At 41.9% G+C, this 26,666-nt stretch overlaps 1 protein-coding gene across 1 annotated transcript in view; it reads left to right on the top strand.

The window, feature by feature from the left end:
* Nucleotides 1–26,175, top strand: part of LOC311232099 (uncharacterized protein) — a 39,874-nt gene extending 13,699 nt beyond the window's left edge. Inside the window, exons 3-4 of the mRNA XM_084318786.1 lie at nt 19,580–19,794; nt 24,604–26,175. Of these exons, the coding sequence (XP_084174912.1) occupies nt 19,580–19,794; nt 24,604–25,392 (1,004 nt within the window). The 3' untranslated portion in view covers nt 25,393–26,175. The remainder of the gene's footprint in view (nt 1–19,579; nt 19,795–24,603) is intronic.
* The last annotated feature ends 491 nt before the right edge of the window (nt 26,176–26,666 follow it).

Raw genomic sequence — 26,666 nt, forward strand, 5'->3', positions numbered from 1 at the left:
TCTCTCTCCCTCTCGCTCTCTGTCTCTCTCTCCCTCTCTATCTCTCTCTCTCTCTCTCTCTCCCTCGCAGAGTGCATTCAGTCTAGGTGTCGGGTTTCAGTATCTGCCTCGCAGTTTGAGGAAGTGGTTTCCACTCGCTCTGCTATTGCTGTGTGGGCTGTCCGTTTAACCGGCGCCCACTGACGTCAGCATGCGCCTCAAATCAGAACGACCTAATTAAATCGAGCAGGAAATGGTCTGAGCTGAATGAGAGCAATCCGCCAATATGGTATTTAGACACAAAAACACATTGATACTACCGGTAACTCCTATTACTATAATACAATGCTAGAGACTGAAGAATGACATTTATAATGCATGTAACCTTTAAAGGAGCAGTGGTAAATTAATTGGAGAAGGTGGGAGACATTATTTATGAATATGGTGCTGAAAGATTTGGAATCATTGAGAGAAAGAGGGTGGAGAGATGGCAGTCAGTTAGGTCCAGATGGCAGAAATAAATGGAGAAATTGGTGAAGGAGAGGAGATGGCTAAGAAAGCAGTGGAGAGCGGCGTTAGTAGATGAGAAAGAGGAGACGGCTAAGAAAGCAGTGGAGAGCGGCTTCAGTAGATGAGAAAGAGGGAATTAATGTTTCACAGGAAGAGCTAAGAAATCGGTTAGCAGTACTTGTCTCTCTCTGGAGAAGACGATAAGCTAATTTCACAAAATGTTGGTGTGTTCCTTTTAAAGGTATGTTCAGCCAAGGACAGGGAGAGCAAACGGTAGTAAGTGGAGTCTCCTACCAGGTTTATACAAGCTGTAGTAAGTGGAGTCTCCTACCAGGTTTATACAAGCTGTAGTAAGTGGAGTCTCCTACCAGGTTTATACAAGCTGTAGTAAGTGGAGTCTCCTACCAGGTTTATACAAGCTGTAGTAATTGGAGTCCCCTACCAGGTTTATACAAGCTGTAGTAAGTGGAGTCTCCTACCAGGTTTATACAAGCTGTAGTGAGTGGAGTCTCCTACCAGGTCTATACAAGCTGTAGTGAGTGGAGTCTCCTACCATGTTTATACAAGCTGTAGTAAGTGGAGTCTCCTACCATGTTTATACAAGCTGTAGTTAGTGGAGTCCCCTACCAGGTTTATACAAGCTGTAGTAAGTGGAGTCTCCTACCAGGTTTATACAAGAGTGCCTGATGTACTCGGGGCGTTTTCTCATTAGGAACGCTTGCCTCTGTTAGTCTCCACTCCCCCGCTGGCCAGCTTTCACACTACCAATCGCTACCAATCTCGTCTCGTTCCCGAGCACACTTGAGGGAGCAACACCCCGATGCTGACACTGCCTCATGCTATGCACTGTAAAAACTGAGCGTCATCTGGTAATTTTTTTATGATTATCAGCTCATCTTTTTTATTCAACCAAAACTGTGTAAAATGCAATTCATAAATGGTTCAAATTCATTGAATTCAGCTCGATTCGATTTCAAATGGCACATAGTATTTTTTATTATGTATAGGTTACTAATAATTATTTAATAAACATTAAACATTAACCCCAATCCCAGTTTTTACAGTGTAGCATGGCGCTTCAACCCTTCTTTGCTCTCAGAGAAAGCATTTCGGGATCAAATGAGATGGAATAGAATAGAAATACTTTATTCATCCAAAGGGAAATTTGGCACTACAAATCGCTCACAGTAACCAGTAAACATTTAGGTAGACAAAAACAATGAGATCTCTACTCATTTAGTTCATGGAAACGAATGATACCGGTGAGGTCTCTGACGCTACATTGTGGGAGTCTGATCATGGCAGAGGAGAGGCTGATTCTTGCGGTGTCTGACAACCCAGTAATATACGACCTATATACAACCTATAACGCAGGTGACGCAATAGTGTTGTCACGATACTGGGATTTCGAACTTCACTACGATACCTTGAAAAGTATCTATATTCGATACCATTTTCGATACCACGGGGAAAAAGGTTCAATCTTAAAATGTAAACACTTTTTTTATAAATTTTGCTTTTGTTGCTGGTTGATCCTCCTCAGCTTCTCTTTGGTACTATAAGAGAAGATAAATATAACACTTTTAAAACCCTTTGTTTATCTTTAGATCACACATTTAAAAATAACTAAATGATATAATCTTAGAAATTAAGTAAGGGATAATGTATAGCTACGAGGTCATTGTCGCAAAATAATTGACTGACACAGAGTTCTGGAACACCAAGGCGCAGCCGAGGTGTTCTAAACGCAATGAAGGTAAATTATTTCGCGACAATGACCGAGTATAGCTATACATTATCCCGCTTATTACATGGCTAACTTACTAACAATATACATAATTCATTTTACACCATCGACAAGACGAGATCAAATGCAGATGCAGTTGTTCTGTGGCTCCTCTGTCATCGCCGGCAGGTGTGTGTGGTCTGATTGCACTGATGTAGTGCAGCTGTGCATATGCTGAGCTTAGCTTTCGTGACTGCAATCAAAATGCTTGATTGTGATTGGTCAATAGTGCTCTGTTGCCCCTAACAGCGGTCATTATTGCTTGTTGCCCATGACAGCGGTCATTATCGAGAAATAATTTACCGCTGTCAGGGGCAACCGAGCGCTATTGACCAATCACAATCAAGCATTTTGGGCGAATGTTAAAACGCCATGTAATAAGTAAAGTTAATAGTACTGCGTGTTAAGCATAACAGATTGATTGATTGCAAATTGTATTAACAGATTGCAGAATGGGTACAATACAGTACAGCTCAATACACACAATTGTTAAACTCACGAGTTTTCTCGGAATTATTAATATCTTGTTGAAAGCCACTCACGAGATTTCTCGGATTTTTTTCTTTTTCTTTTTGCGATCTGAAATCATATTGCATCACGCCAGCCTACCCTAGTCTACCCGAGCGCCGCCGGCGATCAGATGTGGAAAAAAGCGCCCCCTATCGTCTCCCAGATGACATAAGGGATTTTGGAATGGACTCAATGAAAATGGATGGGGGAAAAAATCCTGTACTCCACATTTTCCAGTCCACTGATGCAGCCGGAGTACCAGAGTTCATTCAGGGGGCTCTGAGCCCCGCGGAATCATGTGTTCTACTGTATCACGTTGGATCTATACACTTATCGATTTTTTCGAATGGTGATCAGGAATTGGAATATACCAGTTGGATACCATCTGATGTCAGGTAAGGAATCTATGTTATCAGTGTTAGGATAATCAGACTTATTTTGATGAAGATATAAGCTGTTTTGTGAAATGTCCTCTATCAGTTTTACTGAAAAAATCCAAGAGGAAATGAACACTGCGATTATCCGTGCGCAGCTCGAATGGGCGTGCGTGTATGTATAATATTGATCATCTAGCTTTTATTTGAAAACTATTCATAAATAGGCCGACCAATATCAACGTTCTGGAATATTCCAGTAAAAGACGATTATCATAGAATGCCCCAGAATGGACTGTTTTTTACCTCAAAACGGGTGCTTTTCAAAATGCTCTCAAACGGAAATGAAGTGATAAAAAACCAATCTGCCTTGACAGCACTGACTGGAAAAGGATTCTTTGATAAGCGACGGGCAGATTAGACACATAGCCATAATTTAAAACATAGATTAAGCGATATTAACGATAACATTGGCGCCGATGGTGGCATTCAAGCGCTAACTCTGGCGCCACCTCGTGGCATAGAAAGTGTTAAGGGGATGCAGACCAGAGAAAGACGTTTGTCTTGTTTACATCAGGGTCCCCCATTTTCAATTCATCATAACATATATGACATTTTTTTTTTTTTTTTTTTTGATCCAATTTAATTTATTACCTTTTTTCAACCTAAAGTAAAACTTTGTTGACATGTTTTATCTAATAAAATAAAGTTCAGTCTGTTCATCTCACTTCAATAATATTTATTGCAGAACATGGTATTTTCTCAAGCAGACAGATGTAAACACTGTAATCTGTGTTGCATGTACCTGACAAACTGAACTGTTTGTATTCCAGTCATATTCCAACTTAACTGAATGCACATGTGTGTGTGTGTGTGTGTGTGTGTGTGTGTGTGTGGACTACTGTACTATTACAGGTATTGAAATGAACAATGCAACTTCCTTATACAAAAAAAATAATATTTTTTTATGAATAATTAAATATCGATATTGCGAGGAATGAGTATTGAAACGATTTTAAATATTCAGAATCGATATGTATAAAAAAATCGATATTTTTGACAACACTATGACGCAACAATAAGCGCTCCCTGCGCTTTGGAAGCGCTCTGGGCATTCATATTTTTTATATCCAAAGCTTTTTAAGACTGCGGCAGAGTTACATGTGCATAACGTTAAGTGGCTGGAGCAGTCATCATAACTCGGCAGTGGAAATAGGGGTTTGTAATGTTAGCGTTGTAAGTATAACAACTCCAAAATTACACAATGAATCAACACAGTACTATAACTATAACGGCGCTGTTAAGGTGGTATTGAGAGGGCACATTATATCTTATGAAGCCTCAGAAAAGACAGAGAGTAAGTGCTTGGCTGAAATTGAAACACGGCTTCCTCGAGCAGGTTACAGACTCAATCCCAAACGGACCTAAATAATATTTAAAAATGGAAGTATGAATACAACTCTATTCTGGGCAAGCAGGTTAGCACGCTGATTCGCTCCCCAAACCACCTTTTCAAGTGGTCCCGGTAGGGCTGACCCCTATTAGTCGACTAAGGCCTAACAAAATTAATAGTTGGTTTCAGGTTGGTTGTCAGTTTGGCCATGGGTAGGTAGGGAATTTATTTTATTTTATTTTTTTATTTTATTCTTTCCCACGGCGACTATGGATAGGGAATTTCTTTATTTAATTAAAATGTTCACAACAACATGGATGCATGTACTCTGCCAGCATGTTTAATATCCATAATACTAAATGTTTGACTAAGATTTCTATGAAACTTTATTCTAAAAAAAAAATTTTTTTTTTTTTTTTTTTTTTATATATATATATAATTTTTTATTATTTTTTTTAAAAAACTCATAAAATATATTGGGTCGCACCTAAATCGGCAGGGTCGGTCGGCAACCTGAAACCAACTATTAATTTTGTTAGGCCTAATCGGTCGAAAGGAGCCGTAGTCGACTGGCCAACATCTTAGTCGAATATATAAAAAAAATATTTATATATATATATATTTTATCATTCTTTCCAAAAGAAAAGAGGCCTAGAAGCGTGGCTAACGCTAATGGCACGCATACCAGAGGCTAACTGCCTACGAAAACAGGCACAGAGGCACTGAAAGAGGATTTCACCCATCTAATGAACACACTAGACTAGACAAATATCAAGATGTATCCATCAGTGGACCAATTGCATGCTTTTGCAGAGGACAAGAAGCCTTCAGTCGACCCCTTCAGACATTAGGCACCCCCCACAGCCCAAATGGAATGATAAAAAAAATATATATATATATATATAATTTTCTTTTTAAAATACTATACTTTCATTTTTTTTTTTTTTTGACAAATAGTAGACTAACGGCACATTTTGGCCAATCATAGTCGACCATCCAAATCCTTAGTCTGGGACAGCCCTAGGTCCCGGTTATCCGTCCCCGGGGACGGAACGCAGCGTTCTCATTACACTACTTTTGGGGCAATCGTGCTCGGAAACGGCCCCGGATGCCTAGTGAGCACCCTCAGATTCCTTTACCAAGAGCTTGGTGTGCTCAATTGCTTTGGATAGTTTTAAATGATGAATAAAAAAATAAATGCGAATTGCTTTGGAATGCTGAAATGTATGTATCCCAAATTAACGTTCAGATTAAGTTCGGATTAACACTTTGGCTGCCATGGGTTAAATTCATTATCAACCGTAGGTTGCCGGCTCTATTTGTCTATAGAGAAAGTCCCCTTCTTTGCAGGGCTATAACTTTTTAAATTATATTGCTACATTGCCATTATTAGGGCCCATTCAAAGTCCTATATGTATTGTTCATTGTGTAGCAACGTTAAACTTTTTCATTCACATATTCATAGTAAAGTATGGTCTAATGTATAAGTATGTTTTCATCTCTTTCTGCAGCTTTCTCCAGAACGTGATCTATAGCCCCAAATACATTATATTGATGATGCAATACAGTTTTATGGCAATCAGCGCGATATAAAAAATTCCAACTAGACGTACTTCTAGAAGTTACTACACGTCATCTGATGTTGACCGGATGGGCTAGGGGGCGTTTATAATTCCGTGGGCAGCGTTATACCAATCATCTAATGTGGGTCAAATGTTGATAATAGCAGTTAGTATCGAAGACGGTAACTTTACACGCTAAAACTCACCCCAGTCTCCGCGCGCCGTTGGGCGATCATCGTAGAGTAGACATTTTATCATTATGGGATGTAGATTTACCCGGTCCATCTCCAGCTTGTATAATGGTATATACGTCCAAATCATGTTGTTTATCGAGTTATTGGCAATCGATCGCTGTGTATTGTGACGAGCTAGAATGCCGGGACCTATAGCGAGTGCCCGGAAGTAATACGGCCGTCCAGCACAACCTCTATGGCACTTCCTGTTAAGCGATTGCGCCGATCGGCCACCAGATGGCACTCCTGAACCGCCAGAGAGCTCAGTGGGTCCTCCTGGTGGATCTCAGGCCAGCGGAGGGGAAATATGAATCCGGTCCCAGATTTTTGAAATATTGATATCAAAGACGCTGTAAAGCGTCTTCGGCAACTTGAGCATGGCCGGGAATGACGTGTTTAAGCGTTTCCCGGCACCCAAAGTGTTAAGTTCTGCGGGCAGTCAGCGTCTGTCGGCATTCGCTCCGTTATTGTCCCTCAACCAATACATAGGTTGAATGCCATATTTTTTCATATTTATTACAGTATTATTATAATGATTTAATTCAGAAGATGTCTGTAGAATCAACGTTATTATACTGTACACATGAGGCGTTAAGAACACACGCGACTACAACTACAAGCCTCAGTCAATAAGCATCATGAGTATTCGCGCTGCGTAATCATCAGCGGGGTGCCATGCACGTAGCACGGTCAAAAGCCTACACGGTTTTGATACCCCCATGATCCCCCTCTGGAATGTTGAATTTAAATGCAAATGCAAGCAATTGCGTGATGCAACCATCACTCAAAAGCGTGATGCCGACAGACGGCTGTAAATGTGCGGTGACGTGGGGCGGGCCGTCGGAATTTTAAGAGGTTAAAAGATTAATGTAAGATGAATAGATCTGGAGGCCAGGCCTACATATATATATAAAAAATAATAATAATAAAATAAAAATAATTCAACCTGCTTTATTGTAATATACAACGTGAGATTCTGCTTTGCGCTGCCTACTAGAGGGGCTCGCAGCTCAATAACCATTTGTAGGCAGTTATAGTGTTATGAGTTTAAAAAAAAATCATGGAACATAATTGTTTGTGCATGTACTGTTATTATGAGCAAATTAAATTAGGTAGATTGGACATTTAATTTTTGTATCCACTTTTTCTCCTTTTTCTGTTTTTCTCCCATCCCAATTTAGTCGTGCCAATTCCCCCCTCCCCTGTCTTGATCGTTGCTTGCATGTGCCCCCCACTGGTCGTTGTAGGGAGGGTTGAAGAATCTATCGCATGTCCCCTCCGATACATGCGGAGTCAGCCAGCCACTTCTTTTCACCTGCCAGCGCGGACTCTCATTGGCGAGGTGTAACATGTGGGAGGCTCACACTACCCTCGACATCTCCTGTCCTTGCTGTGCAGGCGCCCTGACCGGCCTGTAGGAGTCGCTGTTTACAACGGCCAGATTACCACCCATCGACTCCCCTCCCGCTGACTCTGCCAATTGAGTCAGTATGATGGCCGGCCCAAGCCGGAGGCAACGCTGACAGCCGGATTCTATACCGGTGTATCACGCGTTGGTGATGAGCGCTTAGACCGCTGCGCCACCCAGCCGCCCTGTAGATTGGACATTTTGATTAATTATATCAAGCGAGGAACTGAGAAATTCGGTACTACTTATGAATTAAGTTATTTCAGAACTATTGAGTAACAGACAAATGAATGAATGACACAAAATGCAATGGATATACCATATTGTGTGTGTGTGTCCACCCAGAGGGGCGCTCCTGTGTTAACCTTTTAACGCCCGGAGCCCTATTTTCTGAAAATCCGCCTAAAATACATACCTAAGTAAATGGAAGATTGCTCCACTTCTGCAAGGTTAATTTGCATGTTCTTGGTATCTAGGGACATCTATGGACCTGAGTGACTGTATTCCCAGTGTCAGAAATAGTGTGTCTATTACTAGGCTTGCTTAACTCATTCCCCGCCAACAATGAGTTTACTCTTTATTTGGAGCCGACGCTTGAACGCCAACAACGAGTATACTCGTTATTTGATCGTTTTTCCTTTTTTCCGATATTTGTATTCATTATTCATCCAGGGACCTTGGTGTTACCATAGGGAATGAGTCTGAGTTCGCCAAAGTGTAATACCGGCCGCATCCAGCTAGATGGCGGTATCGAGCACCCTTTGAAACCTTGTATCTTGTCCTGTGTAATGGCCAAATGTCTCCGGTTTCACTTTTCCTTGTCGGGCGAATGGAGCGGTTCTCGCGGTTCCATTGAAGCGTGTCAAATATCCCCGATCCATATGTTGTGGTGGGTTATGCCGTGGACCAAATGGACATCGGATGTACCAGATGGCGATCAAACAATTGGAATATTATTTTTGGAATACTCCCGATCACAGGTAAGGACTATCTGACGTCAATTTTAGCTTGATTCTGCAATGCTTTTATACCGATCGGGCTGATGAGCGTTTGTTGATTTCTGACAATCAAATAATCAGAAACGACCCCCCCCTTTCATGCATTCATGATGGAACATAATACCTATGATATAGGTTTTATTTGCGAATAATAGCGTGTACAGGCAAGAAACGGCATCGCTTAGAGTAGGATTCACGTATGAGGCTATAACACAGCCTTTCGGGAATTACCCCAGGCCACGCTATAGCGATACTTATATTCACCACGGTATAACACGGGAACGTATGGATGGAATCTTTTTTTTCATATATTGAACGATAGGTGATGTCAAATGGGCCATAGTATTGTATTCATAGCTATAATATAGAATATACCTAGTTATAGCTCTACAAACAAGGTGACACACTCCTATCTTTTAAAGCGTGGCAGTGTTATGACAGGCTCTGTCTAATTCCCGGCGGGAATGAGTTAAATTGTGATGAAACTAAGGAGAATATGAATTATGATTTTTCTTTGCATCTCTGACAGTGAATAACACCATGCAAAAAATACATAAAAAACTGCCACTGAGCTCGGTCAGTACCTTCTTGAGATCACTAGGGCTGTCCCCGACTAAGGATTTGTATAGTCTATTTGTAGTCGCCAAAATTTGCTGATAGTAGACTATTAGTAAAAATAAAAAATAGTATCTATTTTTATCTATAATTTTATTAATACTTTTTTTTTTATCATTCTATTTGTGCTGTGGGGGGTGCTTAATGTCCGAAGGAGTCGACGGAAAGCTTCTTGTCCTCTGCAAAAGCATGCAATTGGTCCACTGATGGATACATCTTGATATTTGTCTAGTCTAGTGTGTTCATTAGATGGGTGAAATCCTCTTTCAGTGCCTCTGTGCCTGTTTTATTAGGCAGTTAGCCTCTGGTATGCGTGCCATTAGCATTAGCCACGCTTCTAGGCCTCTTTTCTTTTGGGAAAACTTTATTTTTATTTATAATATTATTATTATTATTTTTTTAACTAAGAGGTTGGCAGTCGACTCCTTTCGATCGATTAGTCGACTAATAGGGGTCAGCCCTAGAAATCACGTGTACAAAAAAGGGAAGATGATTAAACAGAAGGTTTTGTAGATACAATACTGAATTCTGCCATAATATTATTATAGAATATAGAATAGAAGGCCTATAAATAACATTATTATAGCGATGTTGCACATTTATGGATCGGGGCAAATCTACTCGTTCCAATGAGTTCAATTTGGATTTAGTATCTCCAGGCGTGCATGAAGAACCGAGAATGAAATCTACTCTAAATACAGTCAGCTTTTTATTTTTGCGACAGGTCCGCCATTTTGAATCCGTTTGCGACGGCGATTGTTGTTAAATGTTCACAGAAGGTAGACACACTAACTGCGCTCCAAACTATGCCAATAACGTTCAGTGTTGTGGTATATAATTCAGAGAAATTTCAAATAATAATCAGGAAGTCATTTGATTCCAGAAAGCTGGAGAACCCTAGGAGATGTAGTTTTTCGAAATTGCAACGCTCATTTAAAGCCCTGTCTTTCCTTCATCATAATGACTACAGCAAAATGGCCACTCGGATTTATTTCCGGTCGAAATTTGCGATCTTTTGAATACAATTCCTAAACTCATATTTCATTAACTCATTCTGCGCCATCGCTTAATCCACGACATGGCGCTAGTACGCCACCGCTGTAAGTCAATGGGCGGACTGCGAGATTTGCGAGTCCTTAAAATATATCTTAAATTATAGCTATGGGTCTAATACACCCGTCGATTTATCAGTTAGTTGCATCCAGTCAACATGTACAGAACGGATTGTTTTTTCATCTGTACATTTCCGTTTTATAGCCTTTTGAATATGAGTGTAGGAGCCATTTCATTGGAATTTTGAAAAACGACACTACCCAGCTCAAGCCAGCTCCTGTGGTGTTACAATATACTATATAGTGCAAATTAGAAATGGGATGAGGTACAATTTACAGTAAGGTGTAATGAGGTATTGGTTGTAGTGCAAATTCTTTACCAATAAATATAAAGTGTGTTTAGGTGTTCTAAAGTGGGTGCTGCAGTGAGTTGTTTGTTTAAAGTGAGTGTGTGCGTGTGGATGTGTGTGCTGTGAGTGCATTTGATGGTTGTTACATAGTGTTATTGTTCGTTGAGCCCCCGCCATTTCCTGTCTCTGCTGTGCAGGCGTCCCCAACCGACCTGTAGGAGTCGCTGTCCACAGCGTCCAGATTACCACCCATCGACTTCCACCCGCTAACTCTGCCAATTGAGTTAGTATGACGGCCGGCCTAAGCCAGAGGCAACGCCGACAGCCGGAGTCGAACCCGGTGTCTCTTGCGTTGGTGACGAGCGCAATGTCCACTGCGCCGCCCTTATAGGCCTTATATTCTATAATCATATTTCAAATAGCATGTGTCTGGATGGGTCTATGATGTACTGCAAAAAGAATAATCCAATTATCTGATCGCCATTCCAAATACTGATCGCGATCGTTTGTCCAACGTAATCCAGCATTGAATATGAACGGGGGGGGGGGGGGTTACTTTATCAAAGTAAATATTTCTGGCTCTTGAAAACAACATAAATATTGTGTTACTAGCATTAAAGGGGACATGCATTGCTATTCCTTGCACTATTTGGTAGGGATGGGTACCTTTCACATTTGAACCGGTACCGGTACCTGTGAATCGATACCGGTACCCAACGGTACCTTTTTTCGGTACTTTAGTCTCAAGAAATTTAATTTACCTACCTCAGTCGTAAAAAAAAAAATCCAAACTTCAAATAACTACAATTTCGACAGTTTTCGGCTTGTCATTGCTCCGACTGCTTTGTTGTTGAATCAAGTCAAATCCTAGGTAAGCATATATTGTGCGTGTGAACGTTGACATGAAAAGAAAAAAGGTAAAAAAAAAAAAAAAAAAAGTAAAAAAAAAATTTAATACAAAAATATTTTTTTTATTTTTTTTTGGATTCTCACTTGATTCGATACTCGGTAGTACCGACGTGTTTCGGTTCGGTACCTCAAAAGTACCGAATTCGGTACCCATCCCTACTATTTGGGCAACTTTACACAATTCCTGTGAGTCTATTGAACACATCTGTACGTTTTTTTTCCAAAAAAAATTCATTGTTTTATATTTCTAATCAAGTACTCAAAAGCCAAATTTTTCTCCCTTTGGATTTCAGGCTGTGTTGGCCTGGCTCTGCCCATAAGCACTTTGAGTGACAGTCATCCACACAGTCTGTGACTGGCACAGAGAGAGATAGAGAGGGAGGGAGAGAGGGACACGGACACGGAGCATGAAGTTATCTCTCCACTGCTTCCCCGCGAGGTCCAGGTTGTGTGTAAATGAGTATGTGCTACTGCTTCCCCGCGCAAGATCCAGCCCAGGTTGTGTGTAATTGAGTATGTGCTACTGCTGCTTCCTCGCGTGCGGTTTGTTTCCCCGACAAGCTCCTCTATCTCTCTCTCACCCGCTCGTTGTCTGCCTCGCTCTGTTTGAGGAAGTGAAGATAATTCCACTCGCTCTACTGTCGCTGTCAACCATAGAGGGCGTTAGTTATGCAAATCAGTGCTATATTCACGTCAGCAAAACTGTCAAATCGGAACAGCTTAGTTGAGTGAGGGAGGATCTCGTGAACTCGAGACTAGACTGATGAGTCAATATGATAATTAACGACACAGACCACATTGATATAATCTCCAATTGCTAGGAAAACATGCTAATCACTGGAAAAGGCTATTTATAATGCATGTCCCCTTTAACACTTTCTGCACCAAAAACGCTGTCCAGCGTTATTGGCCGCCATGCGTATTCTGCCAATATCGCTGTCCAGCGTTTTTTGAGATCAATATTTCATTTTTTCGCCATGGCATTCATAATTATATATACACCCACGGTGCTGCAGCTGGACCCTATAGGTGACGCAACGACGGCTCAATACCGCCGCCTGGTGGATGGTCAGGCGAGTTACACTCGCCTACAGGATGTGCCCGATGTGCATCGATGAAACTCATCCGGCTGTCACATCTCGTTGCGGGACTCCCGACAGACACTATGTACATAATGGATCGCTTTCTTTTTTTATCTACTTTTTCTCCCATTTTCTATTTTTCTCCCATCCCAATTTCTTATCGTCCAATTCTACCCTCCCCTGTCTCGAACGCTGTTGGCCATGCCTCCCACAAGCCGGCTGCAATGTGGACTAAGCCTTACATCACGTGTCCCCTCCAGTACTCGAGGAAGCAGCAGTCGCATCTTTTCACCTGCACAGCGTGATCTCTCAGCGTCGGGGGTCTGCGTTTTTGGATGGCACGCCGCCCCCATCGCTTCCTGATTCTGCTGCGCAGGCGCACCAACCGACCTGTAGGAGTTGCTGTCCACAACGTCCGATCCCCACCCATCAGCTTCCCAGTTCCCACCCCCTAATACTGCCAATTGTATTAGTATGAACGACCAGCCAAGCTGATAGCAATGCGGAGAGCTGGGCTCGAACCCAGCGTCTCCTGCATTGGTGGTGAGCGCCTTGCCCACTGCACCACCTAGCCGCGCATGGATCGCTTTCTAAACGTAATAATCTATATGATTTCGGCGTTTATTGCGACATACAAACCGGAAATGGACCTAGGCGATCGGCGTCGTGTACTTGGGATCTTTCACCGCCAGTCTCATTGACCCACGGTAAGAGGAATATAACGTTATTTTCAACCCGATTGTGAGTTTCATTGTTTGCAAACCATCTGATCAATATATCACCCAACCTACATAAAGCATTTACTGATGATCGGGGAATTATAAACGACCCCCCCCTTTCCTCCGCGCATGATGAGGCATAATGTATACCGATCATATACATTTGAGTTTTTTGGTGTAGCGTGTATGGGGGGGAAACGGCAATCGATAATCTATATAATGCGTTTGGGCCTATAACTAGCGTTTTTGGAATTACAGCAGAAAAGATTAAAAACATACTTATATTCTAGAAGGTATTAACACAACAATGTATGAATGAAAAAGTATAACGTTCCCACATCCTGAACGATAGATAATCGATGTTGAATGGGTCATAGTAATGTCAATATAGCAATAAAATTAAAAAAGTTATAGCCCTGCAAAGAAGGTAAACATCTCCATAGACTTACAGCGCTGGCAGAGAGGGTACTTTGATGGGTACAATCGCTAGCACAGAAAGTGTTAAGAACTAATTCAAGATTAACAAGGGCCTCCTGAAGAGCATCAAAAGAAAGCTGCAATTTCTCAATGGCCAACTGAACAGAATCAGCAATACAGTACACAATTGTATCATCAGAATACAAATGGAAATTGCATCCGTACAAAGAAGAAACAATATGATTGATGTAGATCGTAAAAAGGACAGTACCCAAAACGGAACCTTGCGGCATACCTTTAATAGTTATTGTGACATCCTCGGGCACGACGCAAAACACAAGTTGATTTCTTGAAATGATTTTAATGAAGAAGCATCCAAACCTTCATCCAAACCGTAAAATCTGTATGAGTACAAATGCATACAAAAGATACCATTACTATCACAAGTCCATTACCAATGGTTGGAACGTCGCTATCTCCATCAATCAATACCTTATTGGCTGCGTGCCAGTACATGAGAATATCAATGCTTTACAGTAGTGTGTCTTCTGTCAGTTTCTTGGAAGATTGTCTTGATACGTTGGCTTGATGGATTGTTCTTTAGTTATTAGAACGGCAGGTCATTTCGTTACCACTCAAGTTCATGGTTCCAACGCACGAGAGAAGACGGAAACACGTCACCGGATACCAGGGGTGTCAACTCTCGTGAGATGTGGTAATTGCACAAATAAAATAGAAAAAACAGTGCGCCACTAATATATATCTTATATAAAACAAATAAGAAATACATTGAAAAGCAATTGAGTGTATTATTACTATTATACAAAATAAGCATATAAATTGTAAACATAAATAACTATTAACCAACTGTTAACCATAGCTGCAGTTACAGTTATGGACAGAAATTCAGATTGGGCTTGACCCAACTTCACACACTGACGCCTAGAAGATAGATAATCCCAAAACCAGACACAGGCATTACCATCCAAGCCAATGGTAGATTTTAGAAGCAGGTAGTGATTAACTGTATCAAAGGCTTTTGACAAATCTACAAAGAGGGCAGCACAGTGTTTCTTCTTATCTAATGCTGAGATCATATCATTTGTAACCAGAGGGATGCCTGATGTAGTACTGTGTTTGGCTCTAAAACCAGATATAAAAACATAACAATAAAATAAAGAACAAATTACAGAATAAAAAAATATTCATCACAAGTCATCCAATCCAACTTTATTTATAAAGCGCTTTAACACATTGTGTGCCGGCCGGATATGACGAATTATCGCTTGTATGCCAGCACGTTAATCAATGGGAGGACAACCACATTTGCAAGCGATTAAACTATATCTTAAATTATGGCTATGGGACTAATACACCCGTCGCTTATCAATGACTTGCTTGCAGTCAACATGTATGAAACGGATAGTTTTTTCATCAGTACATTTCTATTTATACCGTTTTGAATACGAGTATAGTTTTGGAGATTTCTAGAAAGAAAAAAAGATTCCGCGATAATAGCCATTTACTGGAATACACAAAACATGTTGTCATTTTCCGGCTTATTTATATATGAAATAAACGCTAGATTATCGAGAGTATTTGTGTTCTTATGCACGATACAAAAGCGGGCTGAAAAATCTTTTATTCGTGCTGCGCTCAGCGCCTAACGCCACACACACACACACACACACACACACACACGAAAACTCTGATTAACCCAAAACTGGTAACATAGAGTCCTTACCTCAGATCAGATGTTCTGCAAAAAGATGAATCCAATTCCTATTCCGATATCGATCGCGTTTATTGATCCAACGTTATACTCCGAAACACATAATCCTGCTTCCAGTCCCCTCAATGAATGCACTAGTATCAGGTTGCATGCCCCAGAAGTAAAATGTGGACCGGAGTTCTTTTTTCTGATGCAAGTCCCATCGACTCCAATCCAATGATGTGCAATACCATCCGGGAGACGATAGGGGGCAGTATTTGCCCTTTTCGAGCTCAGCCATTCCCAATGATAACGTCAGGCTGGATGGATGAAAAATTAATGGATATCGCTAATAAAAGAAATAACGATCAGATAACGAGAACTCGTTATTGGCACACAACGCATGGCGAGTTAGGATGAGAAATCTTGTTGTTGGCAACCAACGTGTTAACAGCCACAGGGGCACAAAGTGCTGTACAGAGGGATCATATTAAAAAACTATAAGCAGCACTAAAATAGATAAAAAAAAAAAACAGTACCAATTTTTTTTTAGATTTTAATCAAAAAAATAAAAGTAATCGACATCAGGGTTCATACAGGGGCAATATAAGTCAGTCAAAACATCTGCAGCCAGATGTCCCTGCCTCAAAGTCACTTTGAGTGCCACGGATGAGAATTCTCGTTATTTCATGCCGACCGTTGAGTGCCACGGACGAGTTTCCAGTTATTTATTTAATTTACATTTTTTAGATTTATTTTTTAGCGTTTATCGCTTTATTCTACTGGGCAGTCCAGTAGAGAGAGAGAGAGAGAGAGAGGAGGAGGAATGGGAGACAGAGTGGGGGGAAGCCATTCGGCAAATAACGACGGGTTCGAGAACCCGGGTCGGCCGTGCCGCGGCTGAGCGCTCTGTGGTTCGCCACTGGGGCGCCCCCCTCGTTTTGTTTTTTTTTAAATGTATTAGCGATTTCATCATTCTAGCCTCACGTTAGTGCTGCAAACTCTCTCTGAGCTCCATTGGGAAAATACCACCCCCTATCGTCTATCCCTGTGGTACTGCACCCCTTTGGAATGGATTGAATGAAACGCATAAAAAAAGAATCGTGCTCCCTCATTTTACTTCTCAGGCAAGTCACCCGAGACGATCGGATTAATTGCCGAGCCCCAGAACAGCGTGGAATACATATTTCCAGTATCCAGCGTTGGATCAATAAACGCGATCGATATTTGGAATGGCGATCAGGAATTGGAATAATCTTTTTGGAGAACATCTGATCTGAGGTAAGGAATCTATTTTACCAGTCTTAGGATAATCAGAGCTTTTTTCACATATCAACGTGTGCCCTGTGTGTGTGTGTGTGTGTGTGCTGATCAGGAAATGAGATAATCGATTTTCAGCCCGCTTCTATAGCGTGCATATCGATAATCTAGCGTTTATTTGAAAACTATTCATAAATAGGCTGAAAAATTACAACGTTTTTTGTGTATTCCAGAATATAACAGTAAAGGGCGTTTATCACAGAATCTTTATATTTTCCTGAAACTTTCAAAAAACGAGAGTTTTTCAAAATGGTATAAAACGGAAATGAACCGATAAAAAAAAATCCGTTTCGACAATGTTGACTGCAAACAAGTCATTGATAAGCGACGGCCAGATTATACACATAATTTAAGATGTCGTTTATGCGTGCGTTCGCAAATATGAGAGTGCTATCATTGAAGTGGGTGGTGGCACTCAAGCGCTAAATCGTGCGCCCCCTGCTGGGACTCAAAGTGTTAAGACTAACTTTAAATGCATCCAATGAGCCCACCTACCAAAGATTCTGATCATTTTGCAACCGTTTCCAAGTAGAGGGAGCAACATACTTAAACCCCCTTTTTCCCCAATTCAGTACAGGCTTTAGGGACAGATAGTAGGAATAAGTCCTGCGAGTAAACACAATAACTTCCCATACATTTTTTAAGAATGTAGATCCATAGGTATGATGGAAGCAAACCAAGAATAGCCTTAGAAATAAAAATATGCCTATTCTAACAACACATCACGCATATCACTCCGGCGTCCAAAGAGTTAAAGTAGAAAAACAAAAGTAATCTGTAAAATAATAAGTGAATTTCCTGTGAGAATTACATCTTTTACAGTGTAGGCTGATGAATGAACAATAATCCACTTGATAAAGTCAAATTGGATGCAACCAAATAACCACGGCTTGGGTCGAGTGAAAACAGACTGACGAGCTTAAAAAGTAAATAAAGACACAAGGTACAACTGAAGACTAAATATTGGGTCCTCCTCTACTAGTCAATGAAAGCAGGTGGATTTTATTCAACAAAAACACGATGCAGGTGCAGATAACGCTCAGCGTTTGCTTAAAGTCAGGACATTTGCACGAGGTGCGCTTGATTTCTATCACAGGCCAGTTGAATTGCTCCTGGGTGAGGCAGCGGGCCGGATGAAAATTTCAGGCGGGCCGGCATAAGGATACTAGTAAAACATTTTAAAATATTAAATGGCATATAGAATCAATTGTTGTTTTTCTGGTAAATTAATAGTTTAGATGAATCGATAACAAAATAATGGTTAGTTGCAGCCCTAGTGTTGGTGCAGTGTACAGGAGTTCAGTCGTAGGTGAAGAGGTATTCAGTACATTGTTCTGGGTCTGCAGTAAGAAACATGAGCATCGCGTTCTGTTCAATGTTGCTTCCAAATAAAGAGGAAATGCCTTTAATTTGTATTTAGTTTAAACTCTGGATTATTCAAAAGTAGTCATGGATTATGTGGTTATTTTGTAGACAAATGTTTCATCCAATTTACAGAAAACATACTATATCGTGATATATATTGTTACAGATATATGAAATTTCCCATAGCGTGATGTAATATTTTATCCATAAAGTGACACTTAAATCTGTCATAACCTGAGACTAAAGGGGCTTTAGTCCTGGACTAAATTAAACTGACCTTAACCATAGCCATGATAACCACTCCTGCTCCAGAAACGGTTGACTAACTGGTGCTAGAAACAAAGTGGTTTAAGTCTATAACTGTAGATGACTCTGGACTACACTGTTCTTAAACTATAAAACCAAGATACATACTAGGGCTGCGCGATTAATCGTAAAAAGACCGCAATCTCAATTCATAGACCTATGCGATCTCATTTCTAAATGACGGCGATTCTGATGTATTTGCATTTGCGTCAAAATGGAGATCAATTGCATTAAAAACACTCCTATTATCCTCTCTTCCTCACTCACACAGCGCTCACTGCCGCTGCCCTCCCCACAATGCCCCTCCCCCCCAGGCTACTCAGCTGAGTAAACAGCTGAGCTCACACATAACACGGCACATGTCGAACGAGCAAGACAAAACATTTTCAAGCTAAAGAAAGAAAAAAGAAAGAAATTAGTGACACTGAAGAAAATCCCTGTGGTGTGAGTGCTGTATCCACTACTGTGCGCTTATACCGAAAAAAGGAGCACATTCCAGTGTATGGAACTTTTTCGGGTTCAGCAGCATTTAAGTGAATCATTTTGATTAAGTGTTCTAAAATAAGAGAGGAAAAGAGACTAGTTATTTTGTATTACAAGAGACTTTTAAGTTTAAGTCAAGCACTTTGTTTTAAGTTAAGATATAAGTTATGTTAAGTCAAGCATATTGATATATGTTATGTTGTCCGTTTAAGAAAGTGCAATAAATGTTTTTATAAAATAAAAATAAAAAAGAATCGTGAGAGAATCGTGATCTCAATTCTTAGGGAGGAAAATTGTGATTAACATTTTAGCAAGAATCGCCCAGCCCTAATACATTTATTATCCCTGCTTTATGGGAGCTCCTGATCTGCTCTTTCTCTCTCTCCCTCTCCCTGTATGTATCTCTCTCTCGCTCTCTCTCGCTCTCGCTCTCTCTCGCTCTCGCTCTCTCTCTCTCTCTCTCTCTCTCTCTCTCTCTCTCTCTCTCTCTCTCTCAGGAGTGAAGACCCAGTCTCCAGTGTTTCCATGTCCTGAGTGTCAGTACTGCTACACCTCTGAGATCTTGCTCCACAAGCACATGAAGAGGATTCATAATGATCTGTACTTCCAGCTGCTAAGAAGTGGACAGATCCGCCCAGAGAGGCTCCTCCGCTCCACAGCCTCTCAACCAGGCACTTCCTTTGGGACCCCGTCTGCCCCGCCCCCCTGCAAGGTAATGAAATGAAAGGTCATTAGTCAAATAGCATCTGCAATTCATTTTAAGTGTTTGTTTCATCCTGTTTGGAGCACCAGGTATGTGGGGTTTACAACATAGGACAATACAATACAACCATGACTAGGAATCTGACTAGTTTACTGTTGAATGCCGACGGGTTGTCTCTTATCTATCTCAGATCACCTACTCGAGATAGAACCCTGTGGCCGCCCGATATCCCCCAGCGAGGTGCTAAACTCGCTAAGTTCTCGGGTCAATTACTATTCCTAATCACGCTTACTTCATAGTCACTAGTTAGTTATAACCAGTTGATATGAAATATAAGCATAGAAGAGTTGTTAACCTCTTCTTTGTTTGTAATAAACCGAATGTATGTCTGGGAGAACTCTTTTGCCTATAATAATAGTAATTATATTATCACCATCACCGTCACCACCATTATCATAATTTTTTTGGAAAGGCCTGTAATGCTAATCATTTGAAAGCCTGATGATATTACTACTCTTTTAATAAGTATTACTACTGCCAATAGTGTAATATTAGCGCAATAACACTTAATAATCATTTGCAAGCCCCAGTACCTCAATTTGACAGGTCCATCAATCCGTGGCCCGATCGTCCGGCCCTGCAGTGGCTAGACTCTCAGTTTCCCACAAATCCAATGGAGCCCGTCGAACACAGAGATACCGGTGCCCGCAAACAACAAACAGTGCCATATATACATATATATTATATCCTTTATATAACTTTAGCTGAAAAGCAGTAACCAGCAATTGATTCAATCTGCATGGCTTCCAGAATATAGCTATACCGAGTTACCTCAGATGAGAGCAGGGCGAGGCCAGCGTCGTGGCACATTGTGATAGAAAGCAGTCCACGAATTCAATAAGTATTTCAACAAAGTTGTTTTAATTAGAAAAAGTAAGTTACGGGCGGTTAGGTGGTCGAGCGGAGATTGCGTTCGTCACCAGCCCCGGAGCTGTGAGCTTGATTCGCCTGTTCGAATCCAGCTCACAGCTCCGGGGTTGTCACCAGCTTGGCTGGCCGTCTGCACTGATACAATTGGCTGTATCAGAGGGTGGGAGAAGCTGGCGGGGTGGGTCCGGGTCGTTGTAAACAGCGACTCCTACAGTTCGGTCGGGGCGCCTGCTAAGCGCGGATTGGACGTGAGGGGGATAGTGTGGTCCTCCCACACGCTACGCCCTCTCAATGAGAATCCGCGCTGCCAGGTGAAAAGAAGCGGTGATTGGCTGGACGTGTGTCGGAGGAAGCACGTGGTAGCCTCCACTCTCCCAAATGATCTGACTGTGGGGGGTAAAGCGCAGCGACCAGGAAGGGACTGGGAATTGGCATACGACTAACATTGGGATGGGAGAAAATCGGAGGAAAATGGAGGGGGAAAAAGACCAAAAAAAAAGAAAAAGTAAGTTACAAAGATTCTGTCTTGAAAATTTCCAATCCAGTAAAAATAAGTATAAAACAAAACATCTCTCATAGCATAGCAAAAACTCTCTGTCGCTATCATTTAAAAGATTTAGCTAAGAGCTTAGCATAGCTCTTCAAAATCTAAAGAGTATTCTTCCTAGGGAGGTTTACTCAAAAATTGCCAGGCCATGCCCCATACACCACTCGACATTGCCTGGCTCTATAAAAACTCTTCAAAGTGGAAAAGTCTAAAAAACGAACTCGACGAGACTGGAGCAGTCACTTATATACAGGTTCTGTATCATATCAAGACCTTACTATTGGTCTAAATACAGTGATGTCATTTCTACCATCCAATCAACACATAACACAACACACTCAGTAAGGATGAACTCCTCCCTTTCTAGTCGTTACATTTACTGGAGAAGTAACAGATTACTTTCTTTTGGGAAAAACCCTATGTCTTCATCTGTATCTAGCAGGGGCCCACAAGGTCATAGACACATTCCTAAAGGCGTCCAGCATTATTGAATGAAACAATTGCCCTGCTGTAATATACAGTACATGGTCCTTCTAGCATGAATAGCCTAATACGCTTATATATATATACAGATATATACAGGTATATATATATATACATGTACAATACAGTACTCGTATACATTGGTGGATATGTTTTACACATCATACATGTGTTAAAACATCATACAGAGGTTCTCCCTCTGCTTCTCCCTCTGCTTCTGTCAAGGTCAGCGCTCTGTGACCACATTCCTGGTTTTACTAACAGTAAGAGAAGAGGCCCACACAAAGACATTCTTCATAATCACTGACGCTTAAGTCATATCTTAACGTATGCTTAGTGTAACTGAGGGGTACAATTCCCTGACTGTATTGATAAGTATGGTATCATTAAACCACTACCGTCTTATGTACATTCCTACTGGCCATACAGTACACAGGTATCTAATGATGAACACTTCCCACAATGACTCGGTTCCACACAAAACTGGATTTAAGTATTTATTAGCAGCAAATGGTACATAATATACTTTACTTTACTTTACTTTGGATGCGCTTATAAGGCAAAGGAATGTGCGTAGGCAAATCAATAACGAATGTCCATTCTCATATTACGCAGGAGATAATAATACAACCTGAATCTTAGGAATTATATCTATGGTACTCTGGTAATATAGCGGGAGATACTGGTAGGGTCCCCCCGGTTGTAAGCCAGCAAGGGTAGAGGATTTGTCGGTAGTAGAGTCTGGGTCAACGATGATAAGGAGACTCCAAGTACAGGAGACGGTGCAATAAGATCTTGATCCGCAGACGAATACAGCTGTTCTCCGTAGCATGCAGCTCCACATGGAAGAAAGCTAGCCGGCCTCAGGCTTCTGAGAGGCGGACTCAACGTGGCTCCTCACAGGGTAAATCCCACACAATTGTGGGTGTCGGCGATTCTCCGCTCCATTAATTACAGGACCAAAAGCAAATATAATCCAGCCGAAAAGGGCTATGCAGTCGTCGGTAGGTTATCCAGTGTACATAATCCACACGGTCCTCGTCTAGGGCCCCTCGGGTGAAAGCGCCATGGTAAGCAGCCCAGCCTGGATAAGCACTCTAGCTGGTACGAGGAAACGTTGGTGATGCTGGTCACTGTAGAACTTTAGCCGCACGATACACTATACACAAATAGACTATTACTGACTTAATAGAATCGGTCGAACTCGACGGTACAGCGTTAAACTCTGACACTTCAGTTATTAATTCGCACGCGGTCTCAATGCTCTATTTGGGGCCAAACAGGCCATACTTCACCACACGTCGTATCGTGGGTGAGGCTTCAACTTTAGTTACTAAGTGCTTCTGTATTCACCTGCGCCGTATTTATACGCTACGTCAGTGGTCACCAACCTTTTTAAGCCCAAGATCACCTTTATTTTTTTTGGTGAAGGCAAGATCTACCTATTGAAGCGTTGAGAGAAAAAGACAGCCAAGATTGTACTTTAAACTAAATGACTTTTATTTGCCTGTATTCTAATTACATGCAATGCTTTGGTCCAACATTAAAACGTCAAAGTAGAACTATTATGTACTTTCTCAGTCAGTGCTAAGTGCAGTCATCTTATGCAGCATCACTTTTCACATCAAAACAAAAGTAGAACTGTAATGTGGACTTTCTCATATTATTAACATTGACAAACATATTTACAATTAGCATTTTATAAAGTAGAACTGTAATGTGTACTTTCTCAGTCAGTGCTAAGTGCAGTCAGTACTAAGTGCAGCATCACTTTTCACATCAGAACAAAAGTAGAACTGTAATGTGGACTCTCATATTATTAACATTGACAAACATATTTACAATTAGCATTTTATAAAGTAGAACTGTAATGTGTACTTTCTCAGTCAGTGCTAAGTGCAGTATCATTTTCACATCAAAACAAAAGTAGAACTGTATGTGTACTTTCTCAGTCAGTGCTAAGTGCAGCATCACTTTTCACATCAAAACAAAGGTAGAACTGTAATGTGGACTCTCAGGGTAAGATCTAAATTTTTTTTTTTTTTTTTTTTTTTTTTTTTTAATTTTCATGGAAAGATCTACAGGGACAGTCTCAAAGATCGACCAGTCGATCAAGATCGACGGGTTGGTGACCACTGCGCTACGTGAACAAACTAGTACCAGCTTTATTCCTGTCTCATATCCTTGCGCAGAACCGTTCATGTCCAGGCAAGTCCCCGGCAGTGACTTTGAACCAGACCTTGAAGGTATGGCCATGGCGCCTGGTGGACCGCTGTCCAATAGGAGAATGAAATATTATGGTCTGTACTAGGCTAAAGGGATATTCCGTGTATATGTACAAGGAATATACAAGGGATATCAAACGATATACAAATATTATGCAATATATATCAATCAATAAATATATATATTCGGTTTAATCTGATCCTTCGTAACACTTAGATTTAAAACAGATATATACAATAAACATATGCTTAATCCTTTACATCTTACAAGTGTCAGAGAGAACAGGATGTCATAATAAAAAGTGTCACTAGTTGTTTGTGGCACTTCAACATTTACCAGTATAACTTTCAGCTTACTATCTGAAATATTGTGATCATAATCACCAGCAGTTATCTGGTTCCGGTCCATCATCTGTGGCTTTGTTTCTCTACATGGAACACTGTCAGCTGGCTACTTTTACTATGTGTGTCCACTAGTCTCATTCAGAGAGCTATTTCTTTCCTGTTGTTTTAAGATGTTACCCACTCTGCCCCTAGTGGTGACCAGGAGACATAGTCTTCTGCTCCGAGCAGTCTGACCCCTCCTTGTTTTCTGCTCCTAGCAGTCTGACCCCTCCTTGTTTTCTGTTCCAGCTGACCCACACAGGAGAGAAGCCCCACCAGTGTGAAGAGTGTGGGAAGGGCTTCAGTCATTTAGGTAACTTCAAGAAACACCTCCTGACCCACACAGGAGAGAAGCCCCACCAGTGTGAAGATTGTGGGAGGGGCTTCAGTCAAGGATCTAGCCTGAAGACACACCTTCTGACCCACACAGGAAAGAAGCCATATCACTGTGAAGAGTGTGGGAAGGGCTTCAGTAGGTTAAGTTACCTGAAGCAACACCAGCTGACCCACACAGGAGAGAAGCCATATCACTGTGAAGAGTGTGGGAAGGCCTTCAGTCAAGTATCTAGCCTGAAGACACACCAGCTGACCCACACAGGAGAGGAGCCCCACCACTGTGAAGAGTGTGGGAAGGGCTTCAGTCATTTAGGTAACTTCAAGAAACACCTCCTGACCCACACAGGAGAGAAGCCCTATCACTGTGAAGAGTGTGGGAGGGGCTTCAGTCAAGTATCTAGCCTGAAGACACACCAGCTGACCCACACAGGAGAGAAGCCCCACCAGTGTCAACAGTGTGGGAGGGGCTTCAGTCAAGTAGGTAGCCTGAAGACACACCTTCTGACCCACACAGGAGAGAAGCCCTATCACTGTGAAGAGTGTGGGAGGGGCTTCAGTGAGTTGGGTAGCATGAAGCGCCACAAGCTGACCCACACTGGAGAGAAGCCCCACCAGTGTCAACAGTGTGGGAGGGGCTTCAGTGTGTTATCTAACTTCAAACGTCACCAGAGGACCCACACAGGAGAGAAGCCCTATCACTGAAGAGTGTGGGAGGGGCTTCAGTGTGTTATCTAACTTCAAACGCCACCTTCTGACCCACAGTGGAGAGAAGCCCTATCACTGAAGAGTGTGGGAGGGGCTTCAGTGTGTTATCTAACTTCAAACGCCACCTTCTGACCCACAGTGGAGCGAAGCCAGTCTAAAGGTGCTCCCATAGTCGAGCAGACTGTACACGGACTGAACTCTGCGGAGGTCCACTGGACTCTTTTAGCTTTCATAGTCGAGCGGATCTCCGCGGACCAATTTCCTACATGTCTCGCGCCAGTTTACACCAGTTTACACCTCGCGCCAGTTTGTGTGACACCAAGTGGGCGCCGCGGACGTCCGCGCGTCAGAAAATAGGAGCGTCGCTCTTGGACTCTGCTTTGGGTCTGCTTTGAGTACCCTTTGGGTCAGCTTTGAGCCCGCGGGAGTCTGCTCCGTGTACGGTCCGCTCGACTATGGGAAGACTGAAGAGTGTGGGAGGGGCTTCAGTGTGTTATCTAACTTCAAACACCACCAGAGGACCCACAGTGGAGAGAAGCCCTATCACTGAAGAGTGTGGGAGGGGCTTCAGTGTGTTATCTAACTTCAAACACCACCAGAGGACCCACAGTGGAGAGAAGCCCTATCACTGAAGAGTGTGGGAGGGGCTTCAGTGTGTTATCTAACTTCAAACACCACCAGAGGACCCACAGTGGAGAGAAGCCCTATCACTGAAGAGTGTGGGAGGGGCTTCAGTGTGTTATCTAACTTCAAACACCACCAGAGGACCCACAGTGGAGAGAAGCCCTATCACTGAAGAGTGTGGGAGGGGCTTCAGTGTGTTATCTAACTTCAAACACCACCAGAGGACCCACAGTGGAGAGAAGCCCTATCACTGAAGAGTGTGGGAGGGGCTTCAGTGTGTTATCTAACTTCAAACGCCACCTTCTGACCCACACAGGAGAGAAGCCCTATCACTGAAGAGTGTGGGAGGGGCTTCAGCGTGTTATCTAACTTCAAACGCCACCTTCTGACCCACAGTGGAGAGAAGCCCTATCACTGAAGAGTGTGGGAGGGGCTTCAGTGTGTTATCTAACTTCAAACACCACCTTCTGACCCACAGTGGAGAGAAGCCCTACCACTGAAGAGTGTGGGAGGGGCTTCAGCCAGTCTAACAATCTGAAGAGACACAAGTGTGAAGGTGAGCGCTCACACCTCTAGGTTCTGTATGTAGATACAGGTGCAGCTCAATCAATTAGAATATCGTGGAAAAGTCTATATATTTAGCTGTA

This window comes from Notolepis coatsorum, assembly GCF_963971535.1.
Source record: "Notolepis coatsorum genome assembly, chromosome: 7".
Lineage (NCBI taxonomy): Eukaryota > Metazoa > Chordata > Actinopteri > Aulopiformes > Paralepididae > Notolepis > Notolepis coatsorum.